The following is a 24,237-nucleotide window of genomic DNA, read 5'->3' as shown; positions in this document are numbered from 1 at the left end:
AAAAATGTTCCGGTTTTACTTTTTGACCTTCAAAATGTTATTTTGACTCCGCATGCAGAAATTAGTTTCTTTTTTTTTCTGAGAAAGCAAAGCGAGTATAATTTGACAGCTTATTTTTCAAAAACCAAAAAAGTGTACTGTGCATTATGGACTGAATCAATGGCGGGAAGAAGCGGCAATTATCTTGCCAGTGCCTTTTGCAAAGTTTTGAGTGATGTGGCAGAGGAAAACGACGTAAGTGATTTAATTACTTGGTCTAACTCCTGCGTTCCTCAAAATCAGAATAGTATATTATCAAATATTGTGTTACATTTTTTAAGAGAAAATCCTAACATTAACTCAATTACTATGAAATATTCCCTTCAGGTCATTCATGCGCCCAAGAGGTGAATCATGCCCATAGGGAAGTTGAAAAGCTCATGAGGAAAACTGATTTTTTTAGTCCAATTGGATTGATAAAGATGTTGAAACAAGTTAACACAAAAAATCCTTGTCATATCATTCAAATGAAACCACATGACTTTAAGGAGTATTCAGTAACAGCAAAGCTGTTTAATTACAAGTCAGTTCCTTTTTCTAACGTTGCTGTTCTAATATTTGCTTAAACCTCTCACATTATACATTTTAAATCTAGCCATGATTCAAAATTGTACAAAGGAACTTGTAGACTTAAAAAATATATATATAAAAGCTGCATTTCCGTTTATGCCTCTCGAGGACAGAGATTACTATCGAGTTGTTCTTCACCTATAAAATAAACATGAAAAGCCTTTAAGGGTTGTACTTAATGTAAGAAAAATGAGCAAACAAAATGTTGTAACCTTGTTTTGTGACTGAAACAATAATCTAATTTATAAAAATTAGCTTTTTTTATATTATTATTTCATTTACAAAATTTAAAGTAACTAACTGCTTCAGTCACAAAATTTCAAAGTAACTAACATATTTCTAACTACCGTTAAATAGCAGTTAGAACCTTGTCATAGTGAGAATATGATTATTTCACTATGACAAGGTTCTAACTGCATTTTGGGGTATTCATTTTTCTATGAAGAGTGAAACATTTTTTAATAAAAATTAATAATACTTATAGCAAATGCTTATGTTATCATGAGTAAAAAATATTATCGATAGATTTTAATAATTTTTGATGGTAGGAACATAACAATTTTTAAAATTGACTTACTCAAAACTCTTCGCGGATCAGTTAGAACCTTGTCAAACCAACGCGACGATATTTACCTAAAATATGGGTGGTGGTTAAATGAACGTTAAATTGCGTTTATATAAATGAAATAACAAAACGCGTAAACAACTATATTAAAAAATTATTTTTTTAAATAAAAATAAATTTTAATAAAATAAAAAATTATTAATAAAAATTATAGATAAATTGGTAGAAATCATTTAACAAATTTTTTTCACTTTACACTGTGTTTAATCTATAAAGACTCATCATTTATAATGAGAACTATGTGTTGCGCTAATCAAATCGTAAAACGTATCGTGTTTGGATTGGTTAATATTATAAACAATTATTTTCCCCTTGGGAATATGTATAAATAGCGTGATCTTCGAAACCTCGCTCTCTTGAAGTAACAACAACGGACTCGAGCAACTCTTCTATCACTAGCTGTGATATACAAGCTCTTCTTTGTGTTTATCGCATATTTGTATAACATTATTCTTATGATATTAACAAATTGAACTCGTTTTACAATACCACTCTTACGTAAAACAACACTATGCACTGTGTTTCATCTATTAAGACTCATCATATATACTTTTTTTAAAAATTTACACATTTAGAACAGTTTTGCTAAGTTACATTATCACTTATTTACTAATTCTTCCTTCCTTTTTTACAGCATAAACCCAGTTTTTTATGATATTTTTCAGCTATTTTCATCGGTTACCATAGCAACAAGCTACCATCTTACATTATTATTTTTTATAATCAGCATAATATTAAGTGTTTGAATTAAGAAAAAAAAAGTTAACATGTGTTGTTTTAAAATTTGTTGGTTATTTGCCCAGTTGAAATATGACATTAGAAAAGTATCCTTTGAAATAAGGAACGAATTTTTAAGCAAAATTCTTGCCTTAAAACAAGGAAATTAATAGGTAATAATTTTCTTAATATAATCAAGCTGGATTACCCGGTGCTTCGCGCAGGTTTCTCAGGGTTAGGGTTAGGAGGGGCCGCTGGTGGCCCAAACCTGGTCAAAACCACCGCTCAGGCCTACTTAGTGCCTGTGCCAAGTTTGGTATTGATTGTTCCAGAGGTGTTGACGCCTATAGCTAACATCAAACATACAATTATTAATTTTTTATACTTTTACTAGAGAAAACAAGAATTTCTGACTCTTACCTCTAATAAAGAAATAAAATATTAAATGCCTATAAGAATAATAGAGAGTATTTCTTTATTTTAAGACAGCGGATTGAGTAAAACATCCTTACTGTATTATATAACTACTATTGTATGTTTACTTAATGTACTAATATATATTTTAATTCTCGTATAAAGTACAAGTGCAAACGCAATCAAAATATAGATATATAGCATCAAGAAAATGCATGTATTAACTATCAATAAAATATAAACCACCACAACAAAAGATGCATAACAGAAAGAGTGATCAGTTAAAACTTGAAAAATGGAACTTTATATTTTTTTAGTTGTTATCCTAGAAGAAAGAAACAAACTAAAATAAAAAAAAAACACAAACTTTATAAAATGAATGATTATACTTTTTACTAAAAATATTTAACTTTTTTATTTTTTATTACATAACCCAGATAATTTATCAAAATAAAAATAAGTCAAAATCAAATAAAACCCCCTAGTAAACAAAAAATGCTATCAAAAAAAAAATATATTGCATCTTGATTATTTATAAATTTAACTAAATGTTCAGTTGTCTAAAAAAATCATTTGCGATTGAACTATTAATTGTTTCTGGAATGCCACAAACTTTTTCAAGTAACGAAAACACTACTCGCAATTCGTCTGGATACTGCAGATCAAAAAAGTAAAACGTTGTCAAAAACAGTAATACCACCTCTCAAACCAGCATCTTCAACCAATAAAACATTTAAATCCACTTTTATATACATTGCTAACCCAAGTATAAAAAGTAGCATCAACTGTCATACTCTAGTAAAAAAAATATTGTCATTAAAAATTAATACATCCACTATTTTGTTGCGTCTAATCTATTTTAATTTCTACATTATGTTTGGGAAACTCCGGGGTAACTTTATGAAGTTCTTGCATTTGAATCTTTGGTTTTATAGAGACTCATTTTTTTTTTAATTCAAAATTTAGTTAAAACAGATAAGACAAGACATAAGAGTGACTGTACAAAGACATAATAAAAATATTTGGTTTAGAAGGATTTCATAAAGCAGCAATATAAACCCTAGATTGGATAAATTAGTATTATTAAATTCAGTAATGTCTTTATTCATCCAAATAAAAGCAGAAAATAAATATAAAATTAACTAATTAAAATTTGAACAACTTGCTCTTTCATTCATATCAAAAAATCTTGAATATTGTTTCAAGAAAAGGGTAGATGACTCATCGAGTACATTACCGTTCATAAATATAAGAAGATCTAAATTATTAAGATAACAATCGGCTAAAAAAAACTGAGTTTTATCTGAATTAAAGTTCACCAGCCACTGTGAGCCCCATGCTGTAGCAGAAGTGAGATCCTTTTCAAACTCAAATGCCCCCTCCAAGCAATCAGAGAGTGTTGGCTTCTTATCATGACAAGAATAAATAGTAGTATCATCAGTAAACAATGCTACCTTAGATATGAGAATGTCTGGAAGATCGTTAATGTAAATTAAAAAGAGTATAGGGCCAAGGATTGAACCTTGAGGAACCCCTGAAGTTACAGAATAAGAAGAAGAGTGCCGTCCATCGACGACAACTTTTATACTACAATTGGAAAGGAAGGATTCAATAATAAGATGTTACCAGACACACTGTAAGAAGAAAGCTTATGGAGAAGACCAGCATGCCAAACTTTATCAAATGCTTTAGAAATGTCAAGAGCAACGGCCTTAACCTCTCCACCTTTATCTAATGCACGATAAAACCTATTGGTTATTACTGTTAGCAAATCAGCTGTAATTGAATTTGAACAAGAAGATCGAAATTCATATTGGTGATCAGAAAGTAAGTTATCAGATTCAAGTCGAGAGATTAAGTGTTTGTTAATTAAAGATTCAAAAACTTTGCTTATGATAGGAAGAAGACAAATGGGACAGTTGTTAGACAAATCAGATCGCTCTCCAGAATTTTTGAAAATAGGGTAACAAATGCTGCTTTCAAGCAGGCTGGAAAACAAGACTCTGATAAGCACTACGTTCTACCTGATATAGCATACGGCTATATCAGGTAGAACGTAACTAGTGGAATCAAGTTGATATTGATAAAAAATTCTTAGCAAACAATTCAGCTTTGTCTTTAGATGAGGTGACAAAATTTGAACCATACAAAAGAGGTGGAACTACAGATTTGCCCTTATTATTGATACTAATAAATATTCTCCAGAAGTCACAAGAGCCTAATTTTTGTGATGAAATACGAGATTTCATGACCTGAGAATAACAGGCTTTGGCGTTAGACAAAACCTTTTTACAATGGTTTCTAGCAGTAATAAACAGACGTCTGTTTTCTGGAGAATTGTTTTATTGATAGATATGGAAGTAATTATTTCGGTTGGCAATTGCAGCAGCACAATGTGAGGAAAACCAAGGAGAAGAGTGAGGTTTGACTTGGAATCATTGTGTCTTGCACACTAAAATAACTTTTTTGACAAGAGTGTTCAGTTTTCTAAAATCATTCAAGCAATACTTTAGCAAGGTAAATATTTTTTATTAAAACTATAACTTGGAATTCATGTTATAAACAATGGAGTTTACCTTTGCTTTTGTTTTAATCTTGTATGCTTTCTTTCTTGCATTATTGCGATCTGTTCCATGTGAACAATCCAAAACTTTCTGTGCTAAAACTATGAAAGGCACATCTGCATAAAATCCTTCATTTTCCCATAAAACTTTGGATTTTCACTATGTACATCTAAATGTGACACGGTCTGCTTTACACTGAAAGCATTTATACAAAAAATGATACAATAAGTTAACCAAACTTCAATGAGAAACATTGGATTTAAAGTAAACACTTAATAGCTCAAACATTCACTTCGTAAATTCTAGTAAAGTAGAACCATTTTACAAAGAACCATATACAAAGAAATTGAAATAAAGCTTGACAATACAATGACATTTAAATATTAACAATATTTAAATGTCATTGCATTGTTGCTACTATAAGCTACTGCTCTAAATGTTCGATTTAGAGCAGTAGCTTATAGTATAACTTTTACTAACATGTATTGGAATATTATATTTTGAAGCCACTTTTTTCATTTACATCAAATTTTTTACATTAAAGAAAGTAATTCTGGTTTATAGAAAATTTAAAAAAGATGTTTGAAATCTGAGGTTGAAGTCTGAAGTCTGCCATGAACTATTTAATTTTAAAAAACAACCTGTTAAATTGGATAAAAAATAAATACAAAAATTTCTTACCTAAGGAGAAGCAAGATTAATAACTGCAAAATAATTGTAACTTAATCGTAATTGTAAGAGACATTATTTTAAAGCTGAGAAAAAGGCATTTAAAGTTTTTAATTCATCACTGCATTTGATCTTCTTAATGAAATACATTATAAACTTTCAATTTATAATGTATTTCATTTACCTTTCAAACTATTTTCACTTATTTTTAAAAGCTTGTGTTAAAGAATTTTCTGACAACTCAAACATTTGCATCATAAGGTTGATATTAAATAAATCAAAAAAAGGTTCAAACCTGTGTTACCAAATCCCTTGGGTGTAAACCATGCTACAAAGCGAACAGTGCGTTCTAGTTCGTGTTGTTTTATGTAACACAAGGCCTCATTTTCATCTTCATAAAAAAATATATGACTTTTTCTTTTAGCTATAAAAAAATTCCTGTTATTAATATCTTCTAACTCACAAAAGGAAAAAAAAAGTCAAACCAAACTTAAGCTATATTTAAATTAGAAATTCATGAAGTCGTTGCTTTGTAAAACATAAAAATGTACAAGTTTTATTTTGTTGATTTAAATGGTTTAATTTAAAAAAACATATTTTTTAAATTTAAATTTATTTTTTGTTAATCATTTAAATGGTTCAAGAATATGCTTAAATATGCTTATTTTTAAAAAAAAATCTGAGCCTGCATATGCTTATAAACGTTATGGTTGTATAAAAATGAGCTGTAGTGAATAATACAGTATATATATTTAATATAAAAATAATATTAAATAATAACAATAAACCATTTAAAATATTATTAAATAATACCAATAAACAGTATCAAATGACATTATACCAAACAATAAAGTGTATCAATTTAAATTTATTTATATATCATGGTATATTAGTAAAATATATTGAAATTGATATATTATATTGTACAATAAGTAGTACTATGTGTAATACCATTGTATCGTACCATGAAAATACTAATAATAAATGAATTCAAAAATATAAGTAAGCAAATATTTAGCAATAAACTAAGTATAAAGATACAAAATAGCAAGTTAAACTTCCTTTTTATCTTTTGTAAATAAAAAGGCGAGTAGCAGCAGGATTAATATTTTAAGAACAGATTAACAACGTCAATAACAAAAAAGTTAATTAATTTTTATTTAATTTTTATTTACTTTCTTCCCTCAGTCAATGTCAATGACGTCTCGCTTTAACATTTTTAATATTACTTTCCAATCTTATAATTATTTTAACAAAAAAACTTACAAACTTACTTTTACTTTCATGCATTTTTTTAAAACTTTTGAAGCACGTGCGAAATAAACGAAAACAACAACGTAAGATTAGTTTACACCATAGTCATAGTATTTAAATAGTCTGGAAACGCGGGTCGTCTTCTATGGATTTCGTTCAATAACTTGAACATTTAAGGGTGACCGGACTGAGAGTGCATCAAATAATTTTAAAATGACTTTTTCTGCCGCAGTTTCTAATAATTTAGATGAATTTGATGCTGTTTTAGCTGCTATTGATTAAGATTTGTTGGAGACTGATCCTAATTTTAGTTCAACTGTTGAGTTAGCTGTTGGAAATATTCCTAACGCAAATGAAGAGCGTGTATTTTTGTGTTTATATTGCGAAAAAAGATGTTTATCACAAGGTGGTTTAACTCGTCACCTCAATGCCAAGCACAAGGACAAGCTTATTGATAAACAGTTTAGTAAAGAGAAAAAAATAGTAGAGCTTATTCTTCATTCTAATTGCTTTCAAAATTACTTGATTCAGAGTGCAGAAAAGCTTGCCATAGATGAATGCTACCCTACTAAAATAAGAACTGAATTTAAAAATTTTAAATTGATATGTATAGAGGTCAATACAGCTTATTCTTTAATAAAAAGTATTATTGAATCATTTGATGGAAATGCTGAAAATTTTTACCCAGCTTTCTACAAAATATTTTCTGAAGCACCAAGTCCTTTTAAAAATCTTAGCCAAAACTGCACTCTTCTTTTAAGTTTTGAAGTTGCTAATCTTGTCTTGGCTCATCTGACTGGCGCCTCCTTTAATAATGATGTTTTAACATTTAAACATGAATCTTATCAGTTTACTGAAAAAGAAAAATCTATTATCGCTTATCTTAGTGGTTATGTTTTTGGTACCTTTTATCGTAGAATTAGATTTAGTTCTAACATGTCTAGTTTGTATCATAAACAGTGTTTATCATTTTTGCTTGCTGGTAAATGTACAGGAGAAACAATTTCTTTGCCAGAGCATAAACATGTTAATTTGCATGATAGGGGTGGTTTATGGAAAGTAAGTAAAGAGGTTATTTGTATCTTTACTACTGCAGAGTACCATTTTATTTCTATGGCAAAAAAGTCATCTCATACTATCAATTGCAAAGAAATAGTTGATACGTTAATTAAAGACTCTTTTGTGCTTGTTAACTTTTCAAAAATTATACATAGTTCAACTGATAAAGTTCAAAAAGAAATAGCACTTAATTTATTAGAAGATCTTCTAACTCTGTATATACGTGTTCGTACATTTTCCTATGTGAAAGATAAGTTGCAAGCTTTCAAGATTTCTAAAAGTCAAACAAAATCAAATGCATTAAGAAAAGCAATTAAAAAAAAAGTCTCAACTTTGGAACAAGGACATTAAAGACTTGGCATGACTTGGACTTATGAAAACGGCTATTTTCATAGCCACATATCTTTTAAAAATATTAATAGCATATTACTAACTACTCCTGAAGTAGTAAAATGAATACTTAATGACTTACTTTTATGATGTATAAGTTTATGATATATTTCATATTGATATTGTATAAATCAACTTTGATATATACAATATCAATAACAAAATTAATATAATTGTTTTTTCAATTTTAAATTAACAATAACACATCTAATACTTTATAGTGTTACCATTTTTTTAAATTGTAAGATAAATTTTGATATAGACAGATCTTTAAAATTGATTATTTTTGACCAATACATTTATACCAAAAAATATTTTAAAAATAGTGTACTACATTTTTAAAAAAGAAAATAAGTCGAAATCTATATATGTTAAATTTTAAGTGAAAAATATTAATAATTGAACTCATCACAAAATATTATCTTATGTTTAATACAGTTTTTACTTGGTTTAAATTTTTTTTTAACACGATTTAATACTATCACTCGTATTATCTGTATAGCTAATTACATTTCCAGTTACAGGAAGAAATACTTTCTGATTTCTTATCATGTTATCATTGTAACCAGTCATTAACAGATGGATTATCTTTTCGTGATCCAAGTGATCGTTGGCGTCCAAAATAATTTTCAATTGGATCCTGACAAAAGCGTTCAGTTAAAACATATTTTACATTTTGCTGCAGTAAAAACTGAACAGATTCTATAATTGAATGAACTGTAATCTTCAAACCTTCATATGTTTGATGGGCAATGAACATCTTTGATTTTGAAATTTTTGAAATATCTCCAGGATGCTCTTCAATAGATTTTAACCAATCTTTAAAGTATTGCAAAAAAACACTTTGTAACCAAAAAAACCTATCATCATTTAATGATGAGAATGGAGCTAGATTTGGTTTTAGATCAAATTTATGACCATTTAAACTTCTTATATTCATTATATCAAAGAAGCTATCCATTAAGGCACAAAACTTAGCAGTGCCTTCAGCTTCAGGTGGTCCGTAATGTAATAAAACTTTTGATACAGTAGAACTTAGCACTTGAGCAGCAAGTTTAACATTCGTTATTGAATATGGCGTCAATTTTATATGTTCAAAAGTGAGTTTAGGCAAAATATGTAAGCCACATTCTCTGTCCTCATAAAATATATCAGCAATATGATTCCACAATATGAACATACCACCATTCCACATATATCTTGTTCCTTCTGCATTTTTTGAGTTAGATAAACAGTTACGAACTGTCTTAATTAAATGTGGTGGGTCAGATATAAAATAAATAAATCGTTTTTCTGAACTAAAATAGTTAAGGGTTCTATATGTGACATCAACATGCGGATTCATATCATCATTACGTGTCATGGTAAAATGCATTTTAAACAACTTGCGATTTGCAGAAGCTCCATCACAAGTTACAGCAATAACTTTTAAGGAATTTAATTCACAAATTCCAATTGCTTTCCAAAGCAATGGAAAAATTTGACAAGCGGTGGCTCCAGTTGTTGCAAAGTTAGCTAAACTAAATTTAAAAGGATTGACAATACTACGAACAAGAAATACTAAAACATGGGTAGCAAAATCATCTACTTTTGGCAAAGTTGCTATGTTAACATCAGCATCACCAAGATCAACATAACCCACAATCTCCCCAGTGTGCTTGTCCCAAACTAAGTTTTCCTGAATTTTCATTTCATCCATTAGAATGACAATAAATTTTTCTTGCTCCGAAAAATCTTTGGTTTTTTCTTTTAATTCATCAATTATTTCCTTATTGAATCCACGTTTAGGTTTAATGTAATTTTTATAATCACGTAAGCGACGACGACTTGGAAGGACAAGAAAACCTGTTCCTGATTTCTCATTGTAACGTATATCATCATACATTGCAGCAGACTTTGATGCCAGTGAAAGACAGTATCGAATTATTATAGGATGATATCTTACATTAGTTGGAGATAACCTCAAATATTTTTGCTGCTCCTCCCAAAATAGCTTCATAAAAGGTGAGATTTTGTTTTGATCTGCATTTGACATAATTGATATTAAACCATCACTTAAACTTGAACTGATAGTCAGGGCAGATTTTGAAATTGAATTTTGTAAATCAATGATTTTTTCTTTCAACTCCTTATTTTCAATTCTATAGTTTTGAATTGTTAACTTTAGGCGATCTGGAGAAGTCAATGATATTGGTGCATTAAGTTTAGCAGGCTTTTTCGCTACACTGTGCTTTCTTTTTGATGATTTGGAAGACTTAGAAATTAAAGTTTTTTCATTTATAATACAGTTATCACAACATTTCAGTTTGCTCAAAACTGAACATGTACTTGATCTGAAATACTCAGTTTGATAAGTACCATGAAAGTTAAATTCTGTTTGATTATATATTTTAGGGACACAATGTTTGATGGCAGACTTTTTTGCTTCATCGAGTGAGACTCCTAGACAAATACTATAACTTGAAATAACTTTGATCAAGTTTGACAAAGTGATATTTTTCATTGAACTGTCATAACTTTTATAAACTTCATGGGTTGATGGTAAACGCCAGGCATAAATGCGAAGTATAAATGTTAAAGAAGCATCAATAAATATGTCTGTTTTTGTAACTGCATGAATTTCATCTTTTTCAAAAATATGAACGTGAGAAATATTATTATTTATATTCCAACCAGAAGGAAGATTAAGATGTACTATACGCTTAGTAAATTCTTCCATTGATTTGTAACATTCCTGGATTGAGTTTGGTTGAGTATTTAAATTGGATTTCTTATCAACTATGATTTCTGCAGATTTACGAGAAGTTGTGCTTAAAATAAAATTATCAATTCAAGTAGTTTATTTGCAATTATACAACAGTATAAACAAAAAACTATTTTCATATATATATATATATATATATATATATATATATATATATATATATATATATATATATATATATTCTTTATTATTTTTCAAAATAATTTTATTTTACCTTGAAATAGAAAAACTTTTTTGTGGTAAATTTATTTTTGGTATTGATTTGGTATTGTAGTTTTTAAATCATCTAAAATTATAAAAATGTACCTGAATTTTCTTGTTTCCAGTATAGATACCAACACAATGTTAATACTGATATAATATTTGTCAACTAATCCAGCTAAGTAAACTTTATATAAAATATAAAGTTTATTAGGCTCTATTAGCTAACATTTCAAATAAATATATTTTGAAGATAACGTATTATATCTGAAGTCATCCATCTAATTATACAGTCAATGAAATGCTTCCATATATTATAATTATATGGCATATACAAACCAATTTCTTGAAGCAGCAGATATATTGAATATATAAAATACTCCAATTTACTCACGACGAAGAAGTTGATCCTTTGTGTAATGACGTTCACAAATATAAAGATTTCTTTTTTCGATTTGAGCTTTTAATCCTTTGTCAATCACTCTGTCATGTGTAATTACACTTATTAACTTCTGTCTCCAGTTTGCACTATATTCGTCATCTTTTGTTGGAATACGAAATATAGACAATCCAACATGATTTCTTGATACTGAACAACCAAATATAGCGCAATTGGCTCCTGGCATTTTCAATATTTATCACAGAGTAAATGAAATTAAGTAGCAGCTAAGTACTATGTTTACAATTTGATGCACTCTAAAGTAGTCTGAGCACTAGTATTGAAAGGAACTTAAGTGTTATGAGAAAACGGCCCGCGTTTCCAGACTATTTAAATACTATGACTATGTTTACACGCAACGCTAACTAATATTAGCATTACGTAACAACAAAGTTCGCATAATTAAAACATATTTTAATTTCCTCATCGTGGGTCATAGTATCTTTCGCTTACCATATTTAAGTAGGCCATGTTTTTGTTAGCAACAAATGGTTTCAACTTTAGACTGTGATTCCTTACAACTCCAGGCGTTTTCATGACAGGTAATTCTCCAGAATCTAAATTTATATGTTTTGCACACTGATCTCAAAATATAACTGGATTCTATTGTTTTTTTCAAAAAAAAGTTTAAGCCAAACTTGACCTCCCAAGATGGGGGCGATCAGAGCTCTTAGCGGAGACCGATGCACAGTGGGCGGAATTTCAAAAAACCTGGCCAAAAGTCAAAAAATGATTATAATTAATGGAAAATTTCTGTAAAGCATTTTTTTGAATCCCCAACTTTGAATTTGACATAAGTGTACCAAAATTCAATAATGGTAGATCCAAAATGGCGGTGTTTTAAAAACATTAATCATTAGAAATGCCTTTGGGCTTTCGTATTTAACCAATTAGTTCTAATTCGACATTTAAGTTCAATAGACTAATGTATTATTTACATTACATATATAAACATTATATATAATACCGATATATAATGTATTATGACTGTATTATTATGCCGCAATGTTAAAAAAAATAAATTGAAAAATTCATTATTTATTCTACTTATTTATTTGTTCAAGGAAGACAAGGAAAACTTTTATTTGCATCATTTATCATAATTGTTTCATTTATATTACTTTAAAATAAATCACCACTGTCATCTGAATCATTTATTGTTGAAATATTGTTGATAAACTCAATCACAGACGAATGAGTTTCAGAGTTTTCGTTAATCTCCGGAGGTAATAACATTTGTAAAGCTTGAGAAGACAAAGATCTGCTAACTTTTGCATGAGATTTTAAAAGTGAAGATATTGCAGGATCTGACGAAACCAGAAGTCTGCAAAAAACGTCATGCATTGTATTTTTTCTGGAATTTTTCCTGGAGAAATCTTCGCGATATTTTTTTAAGTCTTTGATGGACGATTCCTGTGCATCCTCAGATAGTTGTCCTATGGGTAGTATTGCTGTTTTTGTTATTAAGGCTCCATGAATAAGTACTTTGTGTACTGTTGTAGGCATGTTGTACCAAGGATACTTTTCAACAAAAAGTAGTGCAGTTTCGGTAGAATAGTTATCGAGTTTGTCTGCGTCTATTGGAAAGCCACTAGATAATACCTGTAAAATTACATGAAACCGATTTATTAGTTCTAAATCCACTCCTAGAATATCAGCAGACACTTGTGAGTTTTTAAAAAATCTTCGAGCTGTATTTCCGTCATTTGTATTACCGCATCCTGGTTTCGGTCGATCAACTATTAATCCTAGCTGCAGCTTAAAAGCATTCTGGATTAACAATTTTTGTTGTAATATTATACTTTTTTCAATGTCAGAACGTGCTTGCCATTTTTTTATTCCAAGTTTATACCCAAGATGCAAAAAACATTCAAAAAAGCGAATCCATGTGTGCTACTAATTTTTTTGTAGTTTTATTGCACTTAACAAAATCAGTTTCTCAAGAAACATATAATAACTATATCTATATACAGTTTGACTGATTTTGTAAAGAAAACAAAACACCGCCATTTTGTTTACTAAAAAACACGACTAGCACTACACAATATAAGTTAATGAAGTAATAGGCAAAAATAGGTGCCTTTTCTTTTAATCAATCTTTAGAATACACTTTTATGAACAAAATCCAAATTATAACTAAGCGGAATCTCGCGGGTTCACTACTTTTTCAATGCTTGAAAAATAGGTTAAAGAAAATAAATAAACTTTATTCTGTACTTTTTTGTTCGCACTTTTCGCATAAAATTTAGAGAAATAATATAAAACATTTTACTAAAATATTATATAAATACCTTGAATAGTATCGTCCATAGTTAGTTTTTTAGTAACGATAAATAACTTTTTTGTAAACGATACTTATTTGACCACATTTTTTTTTTGTTTTTAAAATGCCTATTAAGTGTTTTTAATAACAGATGTTTAGCTGCGTAGATTTAGGTAACTTTAAAATTTATACAATTTTTTCTTATACAATTAAATGCAACAGGGCTTTGTTTATGTAGTTTCAAAATAATAAAATCACAATAGTGATTTTTTTTTTTTGACTTTTGGCCAGCTTTTTTGAAAATTAGCCCACTGTGCGATGTACATTTTATAAGGATGTACAAAAATACGAGAGAAATTAATTTAAAAGAGTTTTGAAAGAAAAACTAGGCTATGAAATAAATTTTTTAAAAGCTTAAAGAAATGAAATTATTTAAAAAAAAAAACATAGACAAACAAACTTTTAATTTAAATTTTAAAGTTCAAAATATTCGATATACTTTTTAAGTGCAATTTACGATTAAATTAATATTTATGTATAATTTATATACCTTTTAATTCTTAGTTACCCAACGCAGTGTGCTGGAAAGTTGATTACATAACTTCATGGTAAGCGGCAGTGGTGTCTAATTACAATTTTCCATATTTTCAATTTTTGTAGCCAGATACCAGATATGTACATACTGCATGAACTATTACCTGAGTACTGTGAGTACACACAACTCAGGGGTTTCTTCTAGGATTTACTTAATAAATGAATGTAATTAATGGATTAATATTTAATAAGAATATTAAATACATAACATAATTTTTTCAATATTATATATTACTTTACTTAAATATTATTCTTTGTAATATTCCAGCTCTCAATAATTGATTCAATTGTTTTTTATTTGTTATTCAAAACAACTTTAAAAGCTTTAAGGGAATTTTTTGATAACATACTTTATGTATTTTATCAAACATTATCAACATTATGTATTTTATCAAACATTATCAGCATGCTATCAAAAATGTATGGTAGATGTAAATTTATATCTGTAAATGTTAATTATAATTAAACTCCTAGTTTAAAATATAAATGTATATAAAAACACCTTTACAAAATTCATAAGCCGTTAATAAATTTTTGAATATAGAAATATTTAATGAACAAACTTTCCATATGTTTGAGTGTAGCTGATAACTGATAACCATAATTGACTAAACTTATTTCAGAAAACTATGCAAAAACATGTCTTTATCACCTGATTAACAAACAAACTGCCAAACTAATTGGAAAAAAGTTTAAGAAGCAAATAACAAAACTTATCTTATTCAAAAACCAATGAAAAACAACCAAATAACTCTAGAAGGAACCTCTGAGTTGTATGTACTCAGAGCACTCAGTTTATAGTTCATGTAGCATTTATAACTTTGTAGTACCTATCTGAAAAACTAATGGATAAAAAATATTTTATCTTAAAAAGAAATCCAGTTATATTTTGAGATCAGTGGTTCTGCACGATCATTTTCGGGTGTTACTGTAAGAACGTCGACCGAGTTTGAAAGCCATTTTCGTGCAAACATTCCTGCTAAACTCCATAGTAGCGTGAGTTCTTTGTATAATTGAATTTCTATTTTTTCATCAACTACAGAAAATATTGTATTGTTTATGTAAGTTGCTTCAAGAATAGCTTCAGAAGCTAAAGGAAATGTTTATGCATACTTTTACTATGATAAATTAGTTTTTAATAGTCGACATCTGGGTGTGGTAATTAGGCATATGAAGGGACATGCCAATCCTATAATTATGCATGGTTGTGATGTCTGGGTGTTTTTATGTGCCAAATTACCATAAGTGTGCCCATATATAGCACACACGCACACAAAAAAAAATTTTGACCTAAATTTCCTCCGATTAACTGGTTTATAAAAAGGCGTATTTATATCAAAAATTTGAAAGAATAAATAATACCCAAAATTCAAAATGATGCTTTTAAACATCCTAACTGTTGTATTCAATAAAGCAACTCTCAAGTTTCCATATTCTGGATGGCTTAGAGATCTTTTGTATGCTTGCTAGTGGTGGCTGAAGTCTTGATGCACACCAAGCGATGATTTCTTGCGATAAATGAAATGTATGCACTTTTGGAATAATACTTCCACTTGACAATACCAAGTATGATCTTCCCCTTACAAAAAAACCCAGCGAACTTCCAGTGAAAGTTCACTGGAAATGTAAAAGATCACTGGAAATGTAAAAGATCACTGGAAATTCACCGAGTTCGCTGGGTTTTCCGCAAATTTTACGACTTCGCTGGAAGTTCACTGGAAGTTTAACAAAAAACGTCATTTTATTTCCAGTGATCTAAAACCTGAGTGGAAATTTAGCGCTGATTTTCAATAATCGAAAACGCCGCGGGTTTCATAACTCAATATTGATATAACTTTTGCTAACATAACTTTTTTGAAATTTGACAGATATAACATCTTGAAAATTTTTTTCCAATTTCTGTAATAAAGTAAACGTTGTTTTTTTATATCCACAGTTTCAGTTTCTATTATTTTAAGTTCTACTCAATTTCCAAAACCACAGGTATGTTGTTCAGTATGTTCATTTTTATTAAAGCGAGTTCATATTCAACTTTATAATTTCACAAAAATTTATTATTATAAATTTCTTTATTGTAGATTATTGAACATAATAGATAATGATTGATTTATATATATATATATATATATATATATATATATATATATATATATATATATATATATATATATATATATATATATATATATATATATATATATATATATATATATATATATATACATATATATATATATATATATATATATATATATATATATATATATATATATATATATATATATATATATATATATCTGTGTGTGTGTGTGTGTGTGTGTGTGTGTGTGTGTGTGTGTGTGTGTGTGTGTGTGTGTGTGTGTGTGTGTGTGTATTAGGGTGTCCCAAAAACAGCATTTTTGAAAATAATTTGTTCCCACCCCCTAAATGTGTTCTATTTAATACAAAAACACTAGGTTTAAAATTTTTTTGGAATAAAAAATATTTTAAGGGGTCCTTATAATTTCAAAATATATATATATATATATATATACACACACACATATATATATATATATATATATATATATATATATATATATATATATATATATATATATATATATATATATATATATATGTATTTACATATATATATATATATATATATATATATATATATATATATGTATTTATATATATATATATATATATATATATATATATATATATATATATATATATACATACGTATATATATATACATACGTATATATATATACACGTATATATCCGAATAATTTTAAATGTATTCTTAAAATAGAGGGCTCAATGTTCTTAAAAGAACATAGCAATAATAAATTAGTAAAAATCATTTATCAAACTTATTTCATTTTACACTGTGTTTCATCAATTAAGACATCAGAAAATTTCATCAATTAAGACTCATCAGAATAGATATTTTGTAAGTTTTATAGTTTTCAAAAGAATATTAAATTTTCTGAATAATTATAAAATTTAAATAAAATTATAAAATTTTATACCGCTTAAACACCTTCATTTAACATATATATGCATTTGATATTTATATATACATCATACACTTGATAAAAAAATTTTCATCAAATAAAAGTATAGTTTGTATTGTATATACTAAAGAACTAGCTGTTAAATAAGCATCATTGTTATTTAAGCACAATTAGGTTTAGTACAATCGTTTCTCTTGTTCTCTTTCTGATGTTAATCTTGTTTAACTAAAGTTTAATTTTGCCTGCTTGCCTCTTTTATTTTAGATGCCTAGAATTGGTCGCTACAAGAAATGGCAATCAGGCGAAGTAAGTATTCCAAGAACAACACAATGGAGGATGTCAAAAGTTAACTGTGCTCAACAACAGAATGAGAGCACCTCTGATGACAATAATTCTATTGACGATGAATTTATGGATCATTTATCTGACTTAGATGAACCAAAAAATGAAACAATCAATGATGAGTTTGATGAAAATGAAAGTTCAGAGAGTCCACCTCTGTATCCTGGGGCAAAGATAAATGTCTCTAATGCATGTTTATGCATAATGACTTTTGTTTTGCGCTTTAATTTGTCCTACGAAGCCTTAGAGGCGTTGTTAACTCTCTTAACTATTTTATTGCCACACAGTGTTTTGCCTACATCTAAATATTTGTTTTTGAAGTTTTTTAAGAAGGAAAAAGAGTTATATGAAAAAGTTTTTTTTGGTGATGTTTGTGAAGTTGCTTTAAGTCTTAATAAGCAGTGTCCAAAATGTTTGAAATATTTTACATCATCCTATCTTCATAAGAAATGCAATTTTTTTCATATTTTAAACATAAACAAACAGCTTAAAAATACTTGCGATAACAATTGGATACATTTAGCAGATCTTGAAGAAAATGGGCAAGCAACAATTAGACTTGTTGTTAATACTGATGGAGTTCCCATTTTCAAATCATCAAAGTGGTCCTTGTGGCCTTTGCTAGCATCCATTCATAGTTTTCCATATTCATTGCAAATTACTAATATTTTGTTTTTTGGTCTCTGGTCGGGTTTTAAAAAACCAAATATACAATTATTTTTATCTCCTTTTGTTGATATTTTTACTAACCTATCCACTAATGGTATACTCTTATCTAATAATGTTCGTGTTTTTTTTCATGTATCTATTTTTTCATGTGATACAATTGCAAGAGCTCTGGTTTTTTGTCGTAGGCAATTTAATGGTTATAATGGTTGTCATTGGTGTTCTTCTAGAGGGGAAAGAGTTCCAAAAGGCAGGGGGTCTTGTATGACTTATCCATTTTCTGATGTTACTATGAATTGTAGAAGCAATACAGATTTTTTTTGTGTTAATGTGGTTGAAGGGTTTTTAGATATTTCACCATTAGTAAGATTGCCTAATTTTGATTGTGTAAATGGAACAGTTGTTGATAATTTGCACTGTATAGAGCTTGGTGTTATGAAAGCTATGTTTTCTTTCTGGTTTGATAGTTGTTATTCTGGTTCTATTTTTTCTATTCGTAGACACTGTACTGTTATAAATAATCGGTTATCTGTAATTAGTGTGCCAAGCAATATAAGGCGGACTCCACGATCATTAAGTTGCATAAAGCATTGGAAAGGTGTTGAGTTTTTTAATTTTTTAGTTTTTTATGGTCCTGTTATTTTATGTGATATTTTGCTTCCGCAGTTTTTTGATCATTTTATTCTTTTATCTAATGTTGTTTTTATGTTAAATAATAAGGTATTATCTGAAAGTGTTGTTAATGAAGCCACATTATTAATTAATCGATTTGTTTACGAATTTCCTGGTTTGTATGGTAGAGAGAATATGTCTTATAATGTGCACCAATTACTTCATCTTCCCTCATGTGCTCGTCTATGGGGGCCTTTATTATCTTATTCTTGTCATCAGTTTGAAAATTTTAATGGCATTATTTTATCTCTTTTAAATGGTACTCAAGATATATCTACTCAAGTAATAGATCGATTTTCATATTTAACTACATGTAACATTCAAGCTTCTCATTCTAATATTATAGACGAAGATTGCATTGACTTTTTGGATGACATGTTATTTTCTTATAATTTTAATTTTAAAGGAGTTATTATTGGCTCAATTAAAGTCTTAGATAAAGGCTGTAATTATAATATTCCTTATTGTGAGAAACTGTTTTTTGAGCATTATTTAGGTAAGCATATTTTTGAAATTCAAAAATATTACAAAGTTTCTATTGCCAAAAACATTTACCATATTCGTCATAAGAATGTTCGTCATTGTGACTCACTTGTTAAACTTACTTGTGGATCATTTTGTAGTATTGAATATTTCTTTATCTTTGAGATGAATGTTTTTGCTTGTGTTAGATTTTTAAAAACAAGTCCGAAAGCAGCTAAGCATATTTTTATGTATACTTATGCAGAATGTCTATCTATAATTTTTGCAGAGCAAATTATACAAAAAGCTTTTTTGGTTGAAGATTGTGTTGTTAGTATTCCTGATTTATGCCCTTTTTAACTCTTCTATAATTATTCTTTGCATAATATTATTATTTGTATTATTATTGCTTTTTATCTTTGCATGATGATTTGTTTGTAACATTGTAATTTTTTTTTGTGAGCTGTTTACATAATTTTTTTTTGGTGAACTGTTCTTTTTTTGGTAAACTGCAATTTTTTTTTGTTAACTATAATTTTTTTTGGTGAACTGTAATTTTTTTTTGGTGAATTGTTATTTTTTTTTTTTAAACTGTTGCATTTTATATTTGTGATAAAAAATTACATGTAACCTTCAACAGTTTATGTTGGCTTGTCAATTTTGTAAAAACTTCTGGTTTAAAAATATTGTTTTTCTTTAGAATTGTTTTTTTATTTTATAAAGTTAATATTTACATTTTCTATAACTACTGGGTTACTGTTTTTTTTTTAGGGTTACCTAGGTCATTTTATTCACTTTCCTACACAGCAACAATTAGAGTGTTGTTATTTTAAGCGGTAGTGGTGTTGTGGTAGAGCGCTCGCTTTATAAGCGAGAGGTTCCAAGTTCGATCCCCACCATGTCCCTGGTAGTACCGCGCTCAACTTGTTTCTTCATGCAGCGGCCTTGTTCATCAAGGTTTGTGTTTTGGAGTTATAGAGTTGAGAGAGGGTTATAACCACAATTAAGTAGCCTCTTTATCTGTAGTGGCCTTCTCAGCCTTGGGGAGGTGAATTAACAAAAAAAAAATTTCAGAAGCATGGTACTGGTTAAAATTGGATAATTTTCATTTAATCTACTGTCTCCCTAGACCGTTGCAATTTCGGTTACAATATATTTAACTGCTTATTTGTTGTTACAATTTTTAAATACTTAAAGTCTTATTAATATACATCTATAAATTTATGTAATACAGATCTATAACTATACATTGCTAATGAGGTATTAGATTTAATAGCAACTTATAATTTACTTCAAAATTTTTTCAAAATTATGTATTTATTTGTAATCTTTAAATTGACTTAAGTCTTAGTATTCATAATGTCTAAGTTTGCTGTTGTACAATGGTCTCGCAACGGAACTGTCTCTGTTGAATGGGATACATCTGTACTTAACAGGGCTTTTCTTGTAAATAACAAAGAGGGTGATATAAGATACACAAAACTTACTAATCGAGATGAAGGCCCCATTGAGAAGGGTAAAGTTATATGTGTGGTTGGTAAGCTTCAAATTTGAAAATATTTTAAGTTTCTTTTGAAATTTTATATTTAAAGTTGTTAATTATTTCAATTGCGTATGTTTCCAGCATTTAAGATATTTCATATAATGACATCGTTAGTAGTCTTTTATGTTTGATGTATTACAAACATCTGTTTTTAAAGATATATTTAACATTTATGAAATAGTAATTATATTATTATATTTAGACAGTTTAGAAGAAGCATTATTGAAAAAAGGCTCACTTCTCAAGAAAAAAAAAGATAAGAAATTGCTAAACATAACAAATGAAATTGAGGTTTATATATTATAAAATTTACTTTGAACAAGATCAGTTCAAACTCTGGATAAAACTTTGTTTACTTTTAAGGGTTCTGTTAGAGTTGAATATATAACAGTTCAGCAAATGGAGTTATTGTTGGTAAGTTTATTCTGCTAATAGTTTCATTTATAAAGATGGCTGTAACTCTTCCAAAATGGAACCTCATCAAAATCATACAATTTTAGAAAAGCAGACATTATGCATAAACAAAAATTGATTGACCTATCCTGTTTATTCATAAAATATAGTTTTGTGTCATATATTTTTACAATACCTAGAATACTCATACTATAGCATTAAAAGAAGATTTTGCTAAGAAGCTAACAACATTGTACAAAAAAATAGAAAGTAAGTAAACAGTCATTTGTATTCCAAATAAAATACTGGCATAGCTGAGATCAATTTTGGCAATTCTATTTCTTTTTTTTACAATAATAAGAGTTTTATTATAAAATGTTTTAAAAATTTTAAATGGAATTATAATAGCTAAACATTTGCGATTTACTTTATCAGCTGTTTTATGACTATTTCTAGTGTACTTCATTTTTCTTTTAGACATTCACTGCTTGTGACCATTCAGTAAATTTAAATGCTCAACTTTTCTGTTTTATAAAATCCTCTGTTTAAAATACCCACAGTTTTATAATGCCCTATGCTTTTAAATGTATGGATTTTATTTCACTTTTAGGGCTTGTTAGCAAAGCAGAAGAAGGTGACTTAAGCGAAGAGTTGCCAAGAAAGAAAGCAAAAATGTTGATTTCCCAACCATCAACAACCCATTCAAAACCATCTCCATTATATTTACAACCAACAAATTCACAAATACAACCTCTTTTATCACAAACATTACCAACAACTCCTCCTTTCTCAACCCAATCCCAACCCAAACAATTCCAGTCTTTTTCAACTAATGACTCCATTAATGAACATCCTGATTCCTCACTTTTTCTTAACAATCATAATTCGTTTCATGAAAATTTGTTCAATTCAATTGACTTCAATCGACTTCAATCGGAAAACATTCCATCGACTTCAAATTCATTTCAAATGCCTTCTCCACCTTTTTCACTACCAGCACAACTATATTCTGTTCCACAAATGCCACCACCATTGTTGCATTCACAACCAACATCGCTAACAAATTCACAACTTCCACTATCAATGCATTCACAACTATTAGAACAAGTACCAGCACATTCATTAGTTTCCCATACAACACAACCAACAGATTATATATGCAGTGACAAAGAAGTCACTGAAAACATGATTCCTAATAGAGTCTTAACAGCACCAACAGGAAAAAAGCTGGTCAAACAGTTATTAGGCCATTTTTATGAAAGAAATAAGTTGGTGAATGCTTCGCTATCAGGAAAAAAAGGCTCTTCAAAGTTTTCTGTTTCAAAAAAAGTTGGCCTTGATCCAGCTGTGTTGCATTTAATAACAGGTAAAAAATTATTAAATTTTAACACTTATACTCTGGAATTCCAGAATCAATTCAATACGAGAAATTGCTTATCTGCAATTTTTACAGAACTTACAATATCCAAGTTTCCGAATTTTTCGAAAAATGATGTCAGTGTTGCGCTCTGTGAAAAAATTAATGACGAGCGCAGAGCTTATTTTAAAGCAGGTATTATATTTTAATTGTATTACTTTTCGTATTTAATTATAATTATATCACTAGTTTTCATCTTTTATAAATAACAAAATTTTGTTAGGACTACTATGTCTTAATTTTATTTTATAGAAAAACAATAAATAATAGGATTTTTTAATTTCAACTAGCTTGTGACTTTCGTCTGATTTTTTATTTTTTTATTTTAATCTTGTAATTATTATTATTGTTTTAGTATATTTTTTTAGTATTAATTATTTTGATTACCGTATAATCTCTAATAGTAAGGCCAGGTTTATGTTTCAGAGTCACCAATCAAATTTTTTTATTTTAAAGTAATTATCGATTTTGAAATATACATATGTTTTTGTTTTTATAATTTATCCTTGGTTTTTAAAGTTAATTATGTTTATACCTGTTATACTATTTTATGTTTGCTTACTATTTTACTGTTTATTTTATATATGTTTTTATATAATTATTATATATGTCCTTTAAATATTGTATCAATTTTTTTTAGCTCCGAAGTCCCAAACAAAAAAGAATGCGTCAAGCACAATTTAAAAGACATACGAACGTACTCACGAACTTACGATTTTCTTTTCTTTTTTTTGTTTTGATTACTTGTCTGTGGAGAACGAACACACCGCTAAACTCATGATTTTTTCGCCTCAAAATATACTAAAATATACTAATAAATAAAATTTAAAAAAGTTTAGATAAATTATCAGGAAAAATAAACAAATTGCATTTATTCGAAAACAAAAAATGTACGTACAGCCTTTTGGTTCTCGACTAATGAGATACACATTTTTTTAATTCAATTTTTTTTCAAAGTTTTTCAAACAAGCTCGTGTAAGCTTATGCAAAATGATTATGCTTTATTAAATTTTTTTGTAGATTATGTTTTATGATTTAAATCTCTATCAAAACAAAAAAATAAAAATACAACTGATTTTCTGTTTTGTTTGTTTAAATGGTTAAAATAGAAAAAAAATTGATTTATGAAAATTTGTATTCATACTTAAGGTAGTTTATTACTTATACATTGT

The 24,237-nt window shown here is 28.1% G+C and overlaps 4 protein-coding genes and 2 long non-coding RNA genes across 10 annotated transcripts in view; 4 read left to right on the top strand and 2 right to left on the bottom strand.

Annotated features, from left to right (window-relative positions):
- Positions 1-2,775: 2,775 nt before the first annotated feature.
- LOC149878962 (uncharacterized) lies at positions 2,776-6,159 on the bottom strand. Its single transcript, XR_016446910.1, has 3 exons — positions 5,894-6,159; positions 4,942-5,098; positions 2,776-3,160 (listed from the first exon to the last, which is right to left on the bottom strand). It is a non-coding gene; the product is annotated as an uncharacterized LOC149878962 (long non-coding RNA).
- A 404-nt stretch (positions 6,160-6,563) lies between these two features.
- On the top strand, positions 6,564-8,577 carry LOC149878961 (uncharacterized). The gene is made up of 2 exons (XM_090071247.1): positions 6,564-6,600; positions 7,136-8,577. Exons 1-2 carry the CDS (start codon positions 6,564-6,566, stop codon positions 8,260-8,262), a joined length of 1,164 nt encoding a protein of 387 aa, XP_089927373.1. The 3' UTR covers positions 8,263-8,577.
- A 3,567-nt stretch (positions 8,578-12,144) lies between these two features.
- Positions 12,145-24,237, top strand: part of LOC145192822 (TATA-binding protein-associated factor 172-like) — an 82,711-nt gene continuing 70,618 nt past the window's right edge. The window contains exons 1-3 of one of the 3 annotated variants that reach the window (XR_016447016.1): positions 12,145-12,247; positions 14,533-14,576; positions 15,437-15,558. The gene's annotated coding sequence lies outside the window, so the exon portion shown is untranslated. Of the gene's footprint in view, positions 12,248-14,532; positions 14,577-15,436; positions 15,559-24,237 lie in introns of those variants that run through there. The other 2 variants (XM_090072202.1, XM_090072204.1) reach the window with 2 other exon arrangements.
- Positions 16,331-20,411, top strand: LOC149878960 (uncharacterized). Its single transcript, XM_090072206.1, has 2 exons — positions 16,331-16,545; positions 17,835-20,411. The coding sequence occupies exon 2, from the start codon at positions 17,835-17,837 to the stop codon at positions 20,070-20,072; it is 2,238 nt and encodes a 745-aa protein (XP_089928332.1). The 5' UTR covers positions 16,331-16,545; the 3' UTR covers positions 20,073-20,411.
- On the top strand, positions 20,561-23,862 carry LOC149878959 (uncharacterized). 3 transcript variants are annotated; one of them, XM_090072208.1, is made up of 7 exons: positions 20,906-21,249; positions 21,458-21,546; positions 21,619-21,669; positions 21,849-21,918; positions 22,259-23,014; positions 23,102-23,200; positions 23,706-23,862. In XM_090072208.1, exons 1-7 carry the CDS (start codon positions 21,072-21,074, stop codon positions 23,747-23,749), a joined length of 1,287 nt encoding a protein of 428 aa, XP_089928334.1. In that variant the 5' UTR covers positions 20,906-21,071; the 3' UTR covers positions 23,750-23,862. The 3 variants fall into 3 exon arrangements, with proteins under 3 accessions (XP_089928335.1, XP_089928333.1, XP_089928334.1); XM_090072209.1 differs by lacking the exon at positions 20,906-21,249 and adding an exon at positions 20,561-20,669 and having other exon boundaries at positions 22,259-23,200; XM_090072207.1 differs by having other exon boundaries at positions 20,904-21,249; positions 22,259-23,200.
- LOC149878958 (uncharacterized) lies at positions 23,767-24,058 on the bottom strand. The gene is made up of 2 exons (XR_016447017.1): positions 23,964-24,058; positions 23,767-23,866 (listed from the first exon to the last, which is right to left on the bottom strand). It is a non-coding gene; the product is annotated as an uncharacterized LOC149878958 (long non-coding RNA).

Source organism: Hydra viridissima, unplaced genomic scaffold (assembly GCF_058129835.1).
Source record: "Hydra viridissima isolate aposymbiotic clone 2 unplaced genomic scaffold, HvirCarnegie_v1 scaffold_14, whole genome shotgun sequence".
Taxonomy (NCBI): Eukaryota; Metazoa; Cnidaria; class Hydrozoa; order Anthoathecata; family Hydridae; genus Hydra; species Hydra viridissima.
Note: the sequence above shows the minus strand (reverse complement) of the source record. Positions and strands in the feature narration are given on the sequence as shown.

Bases quoted from the DNA above. Each gene is read 5' to 3' on its own strand.
- LOC149878960 (XM_090072206.1), top strand. From the start codon at position 17,835: ATGCCTAGAATTGGTCGCTACAAGAAATGGCAATCAGGCGAAGTAAGT.
- LOC149878959 (XM_090072207.1), top strand. From the start codon at position 21,072: ATGTCTAAGTTTGCTGTTGTACAATGGTCTCGCAACGGAACTGTCTCT. The intron at 21,547-21,618 runs GTTTATATATTA...TTTACTTTTAAG, and splicing joins ACATAACAAATGAAATTGAG to GGTTCTGTTAGAGTTGAATA. The intron at 21,670-21,848 runs GTAAGTTTATTC...TACAATACCTAG, and splicing joins AGCAAATGGAGTTATTGTTG to AATACTCATACTATAGCATT.
- LOC149878961 (XM_090071247.1), top strand. From the start codon at position 6,564: ATGAAAATACTAATAATAAATGAATTCAAAAATATAA. The intron at 6,601-7,135 runs GTAAGCAAATAT...CTATTGATTAAG, and splicing joins AAATGAATTCAAAAATATAA to ATTTGTTGGAGACTGATCCT.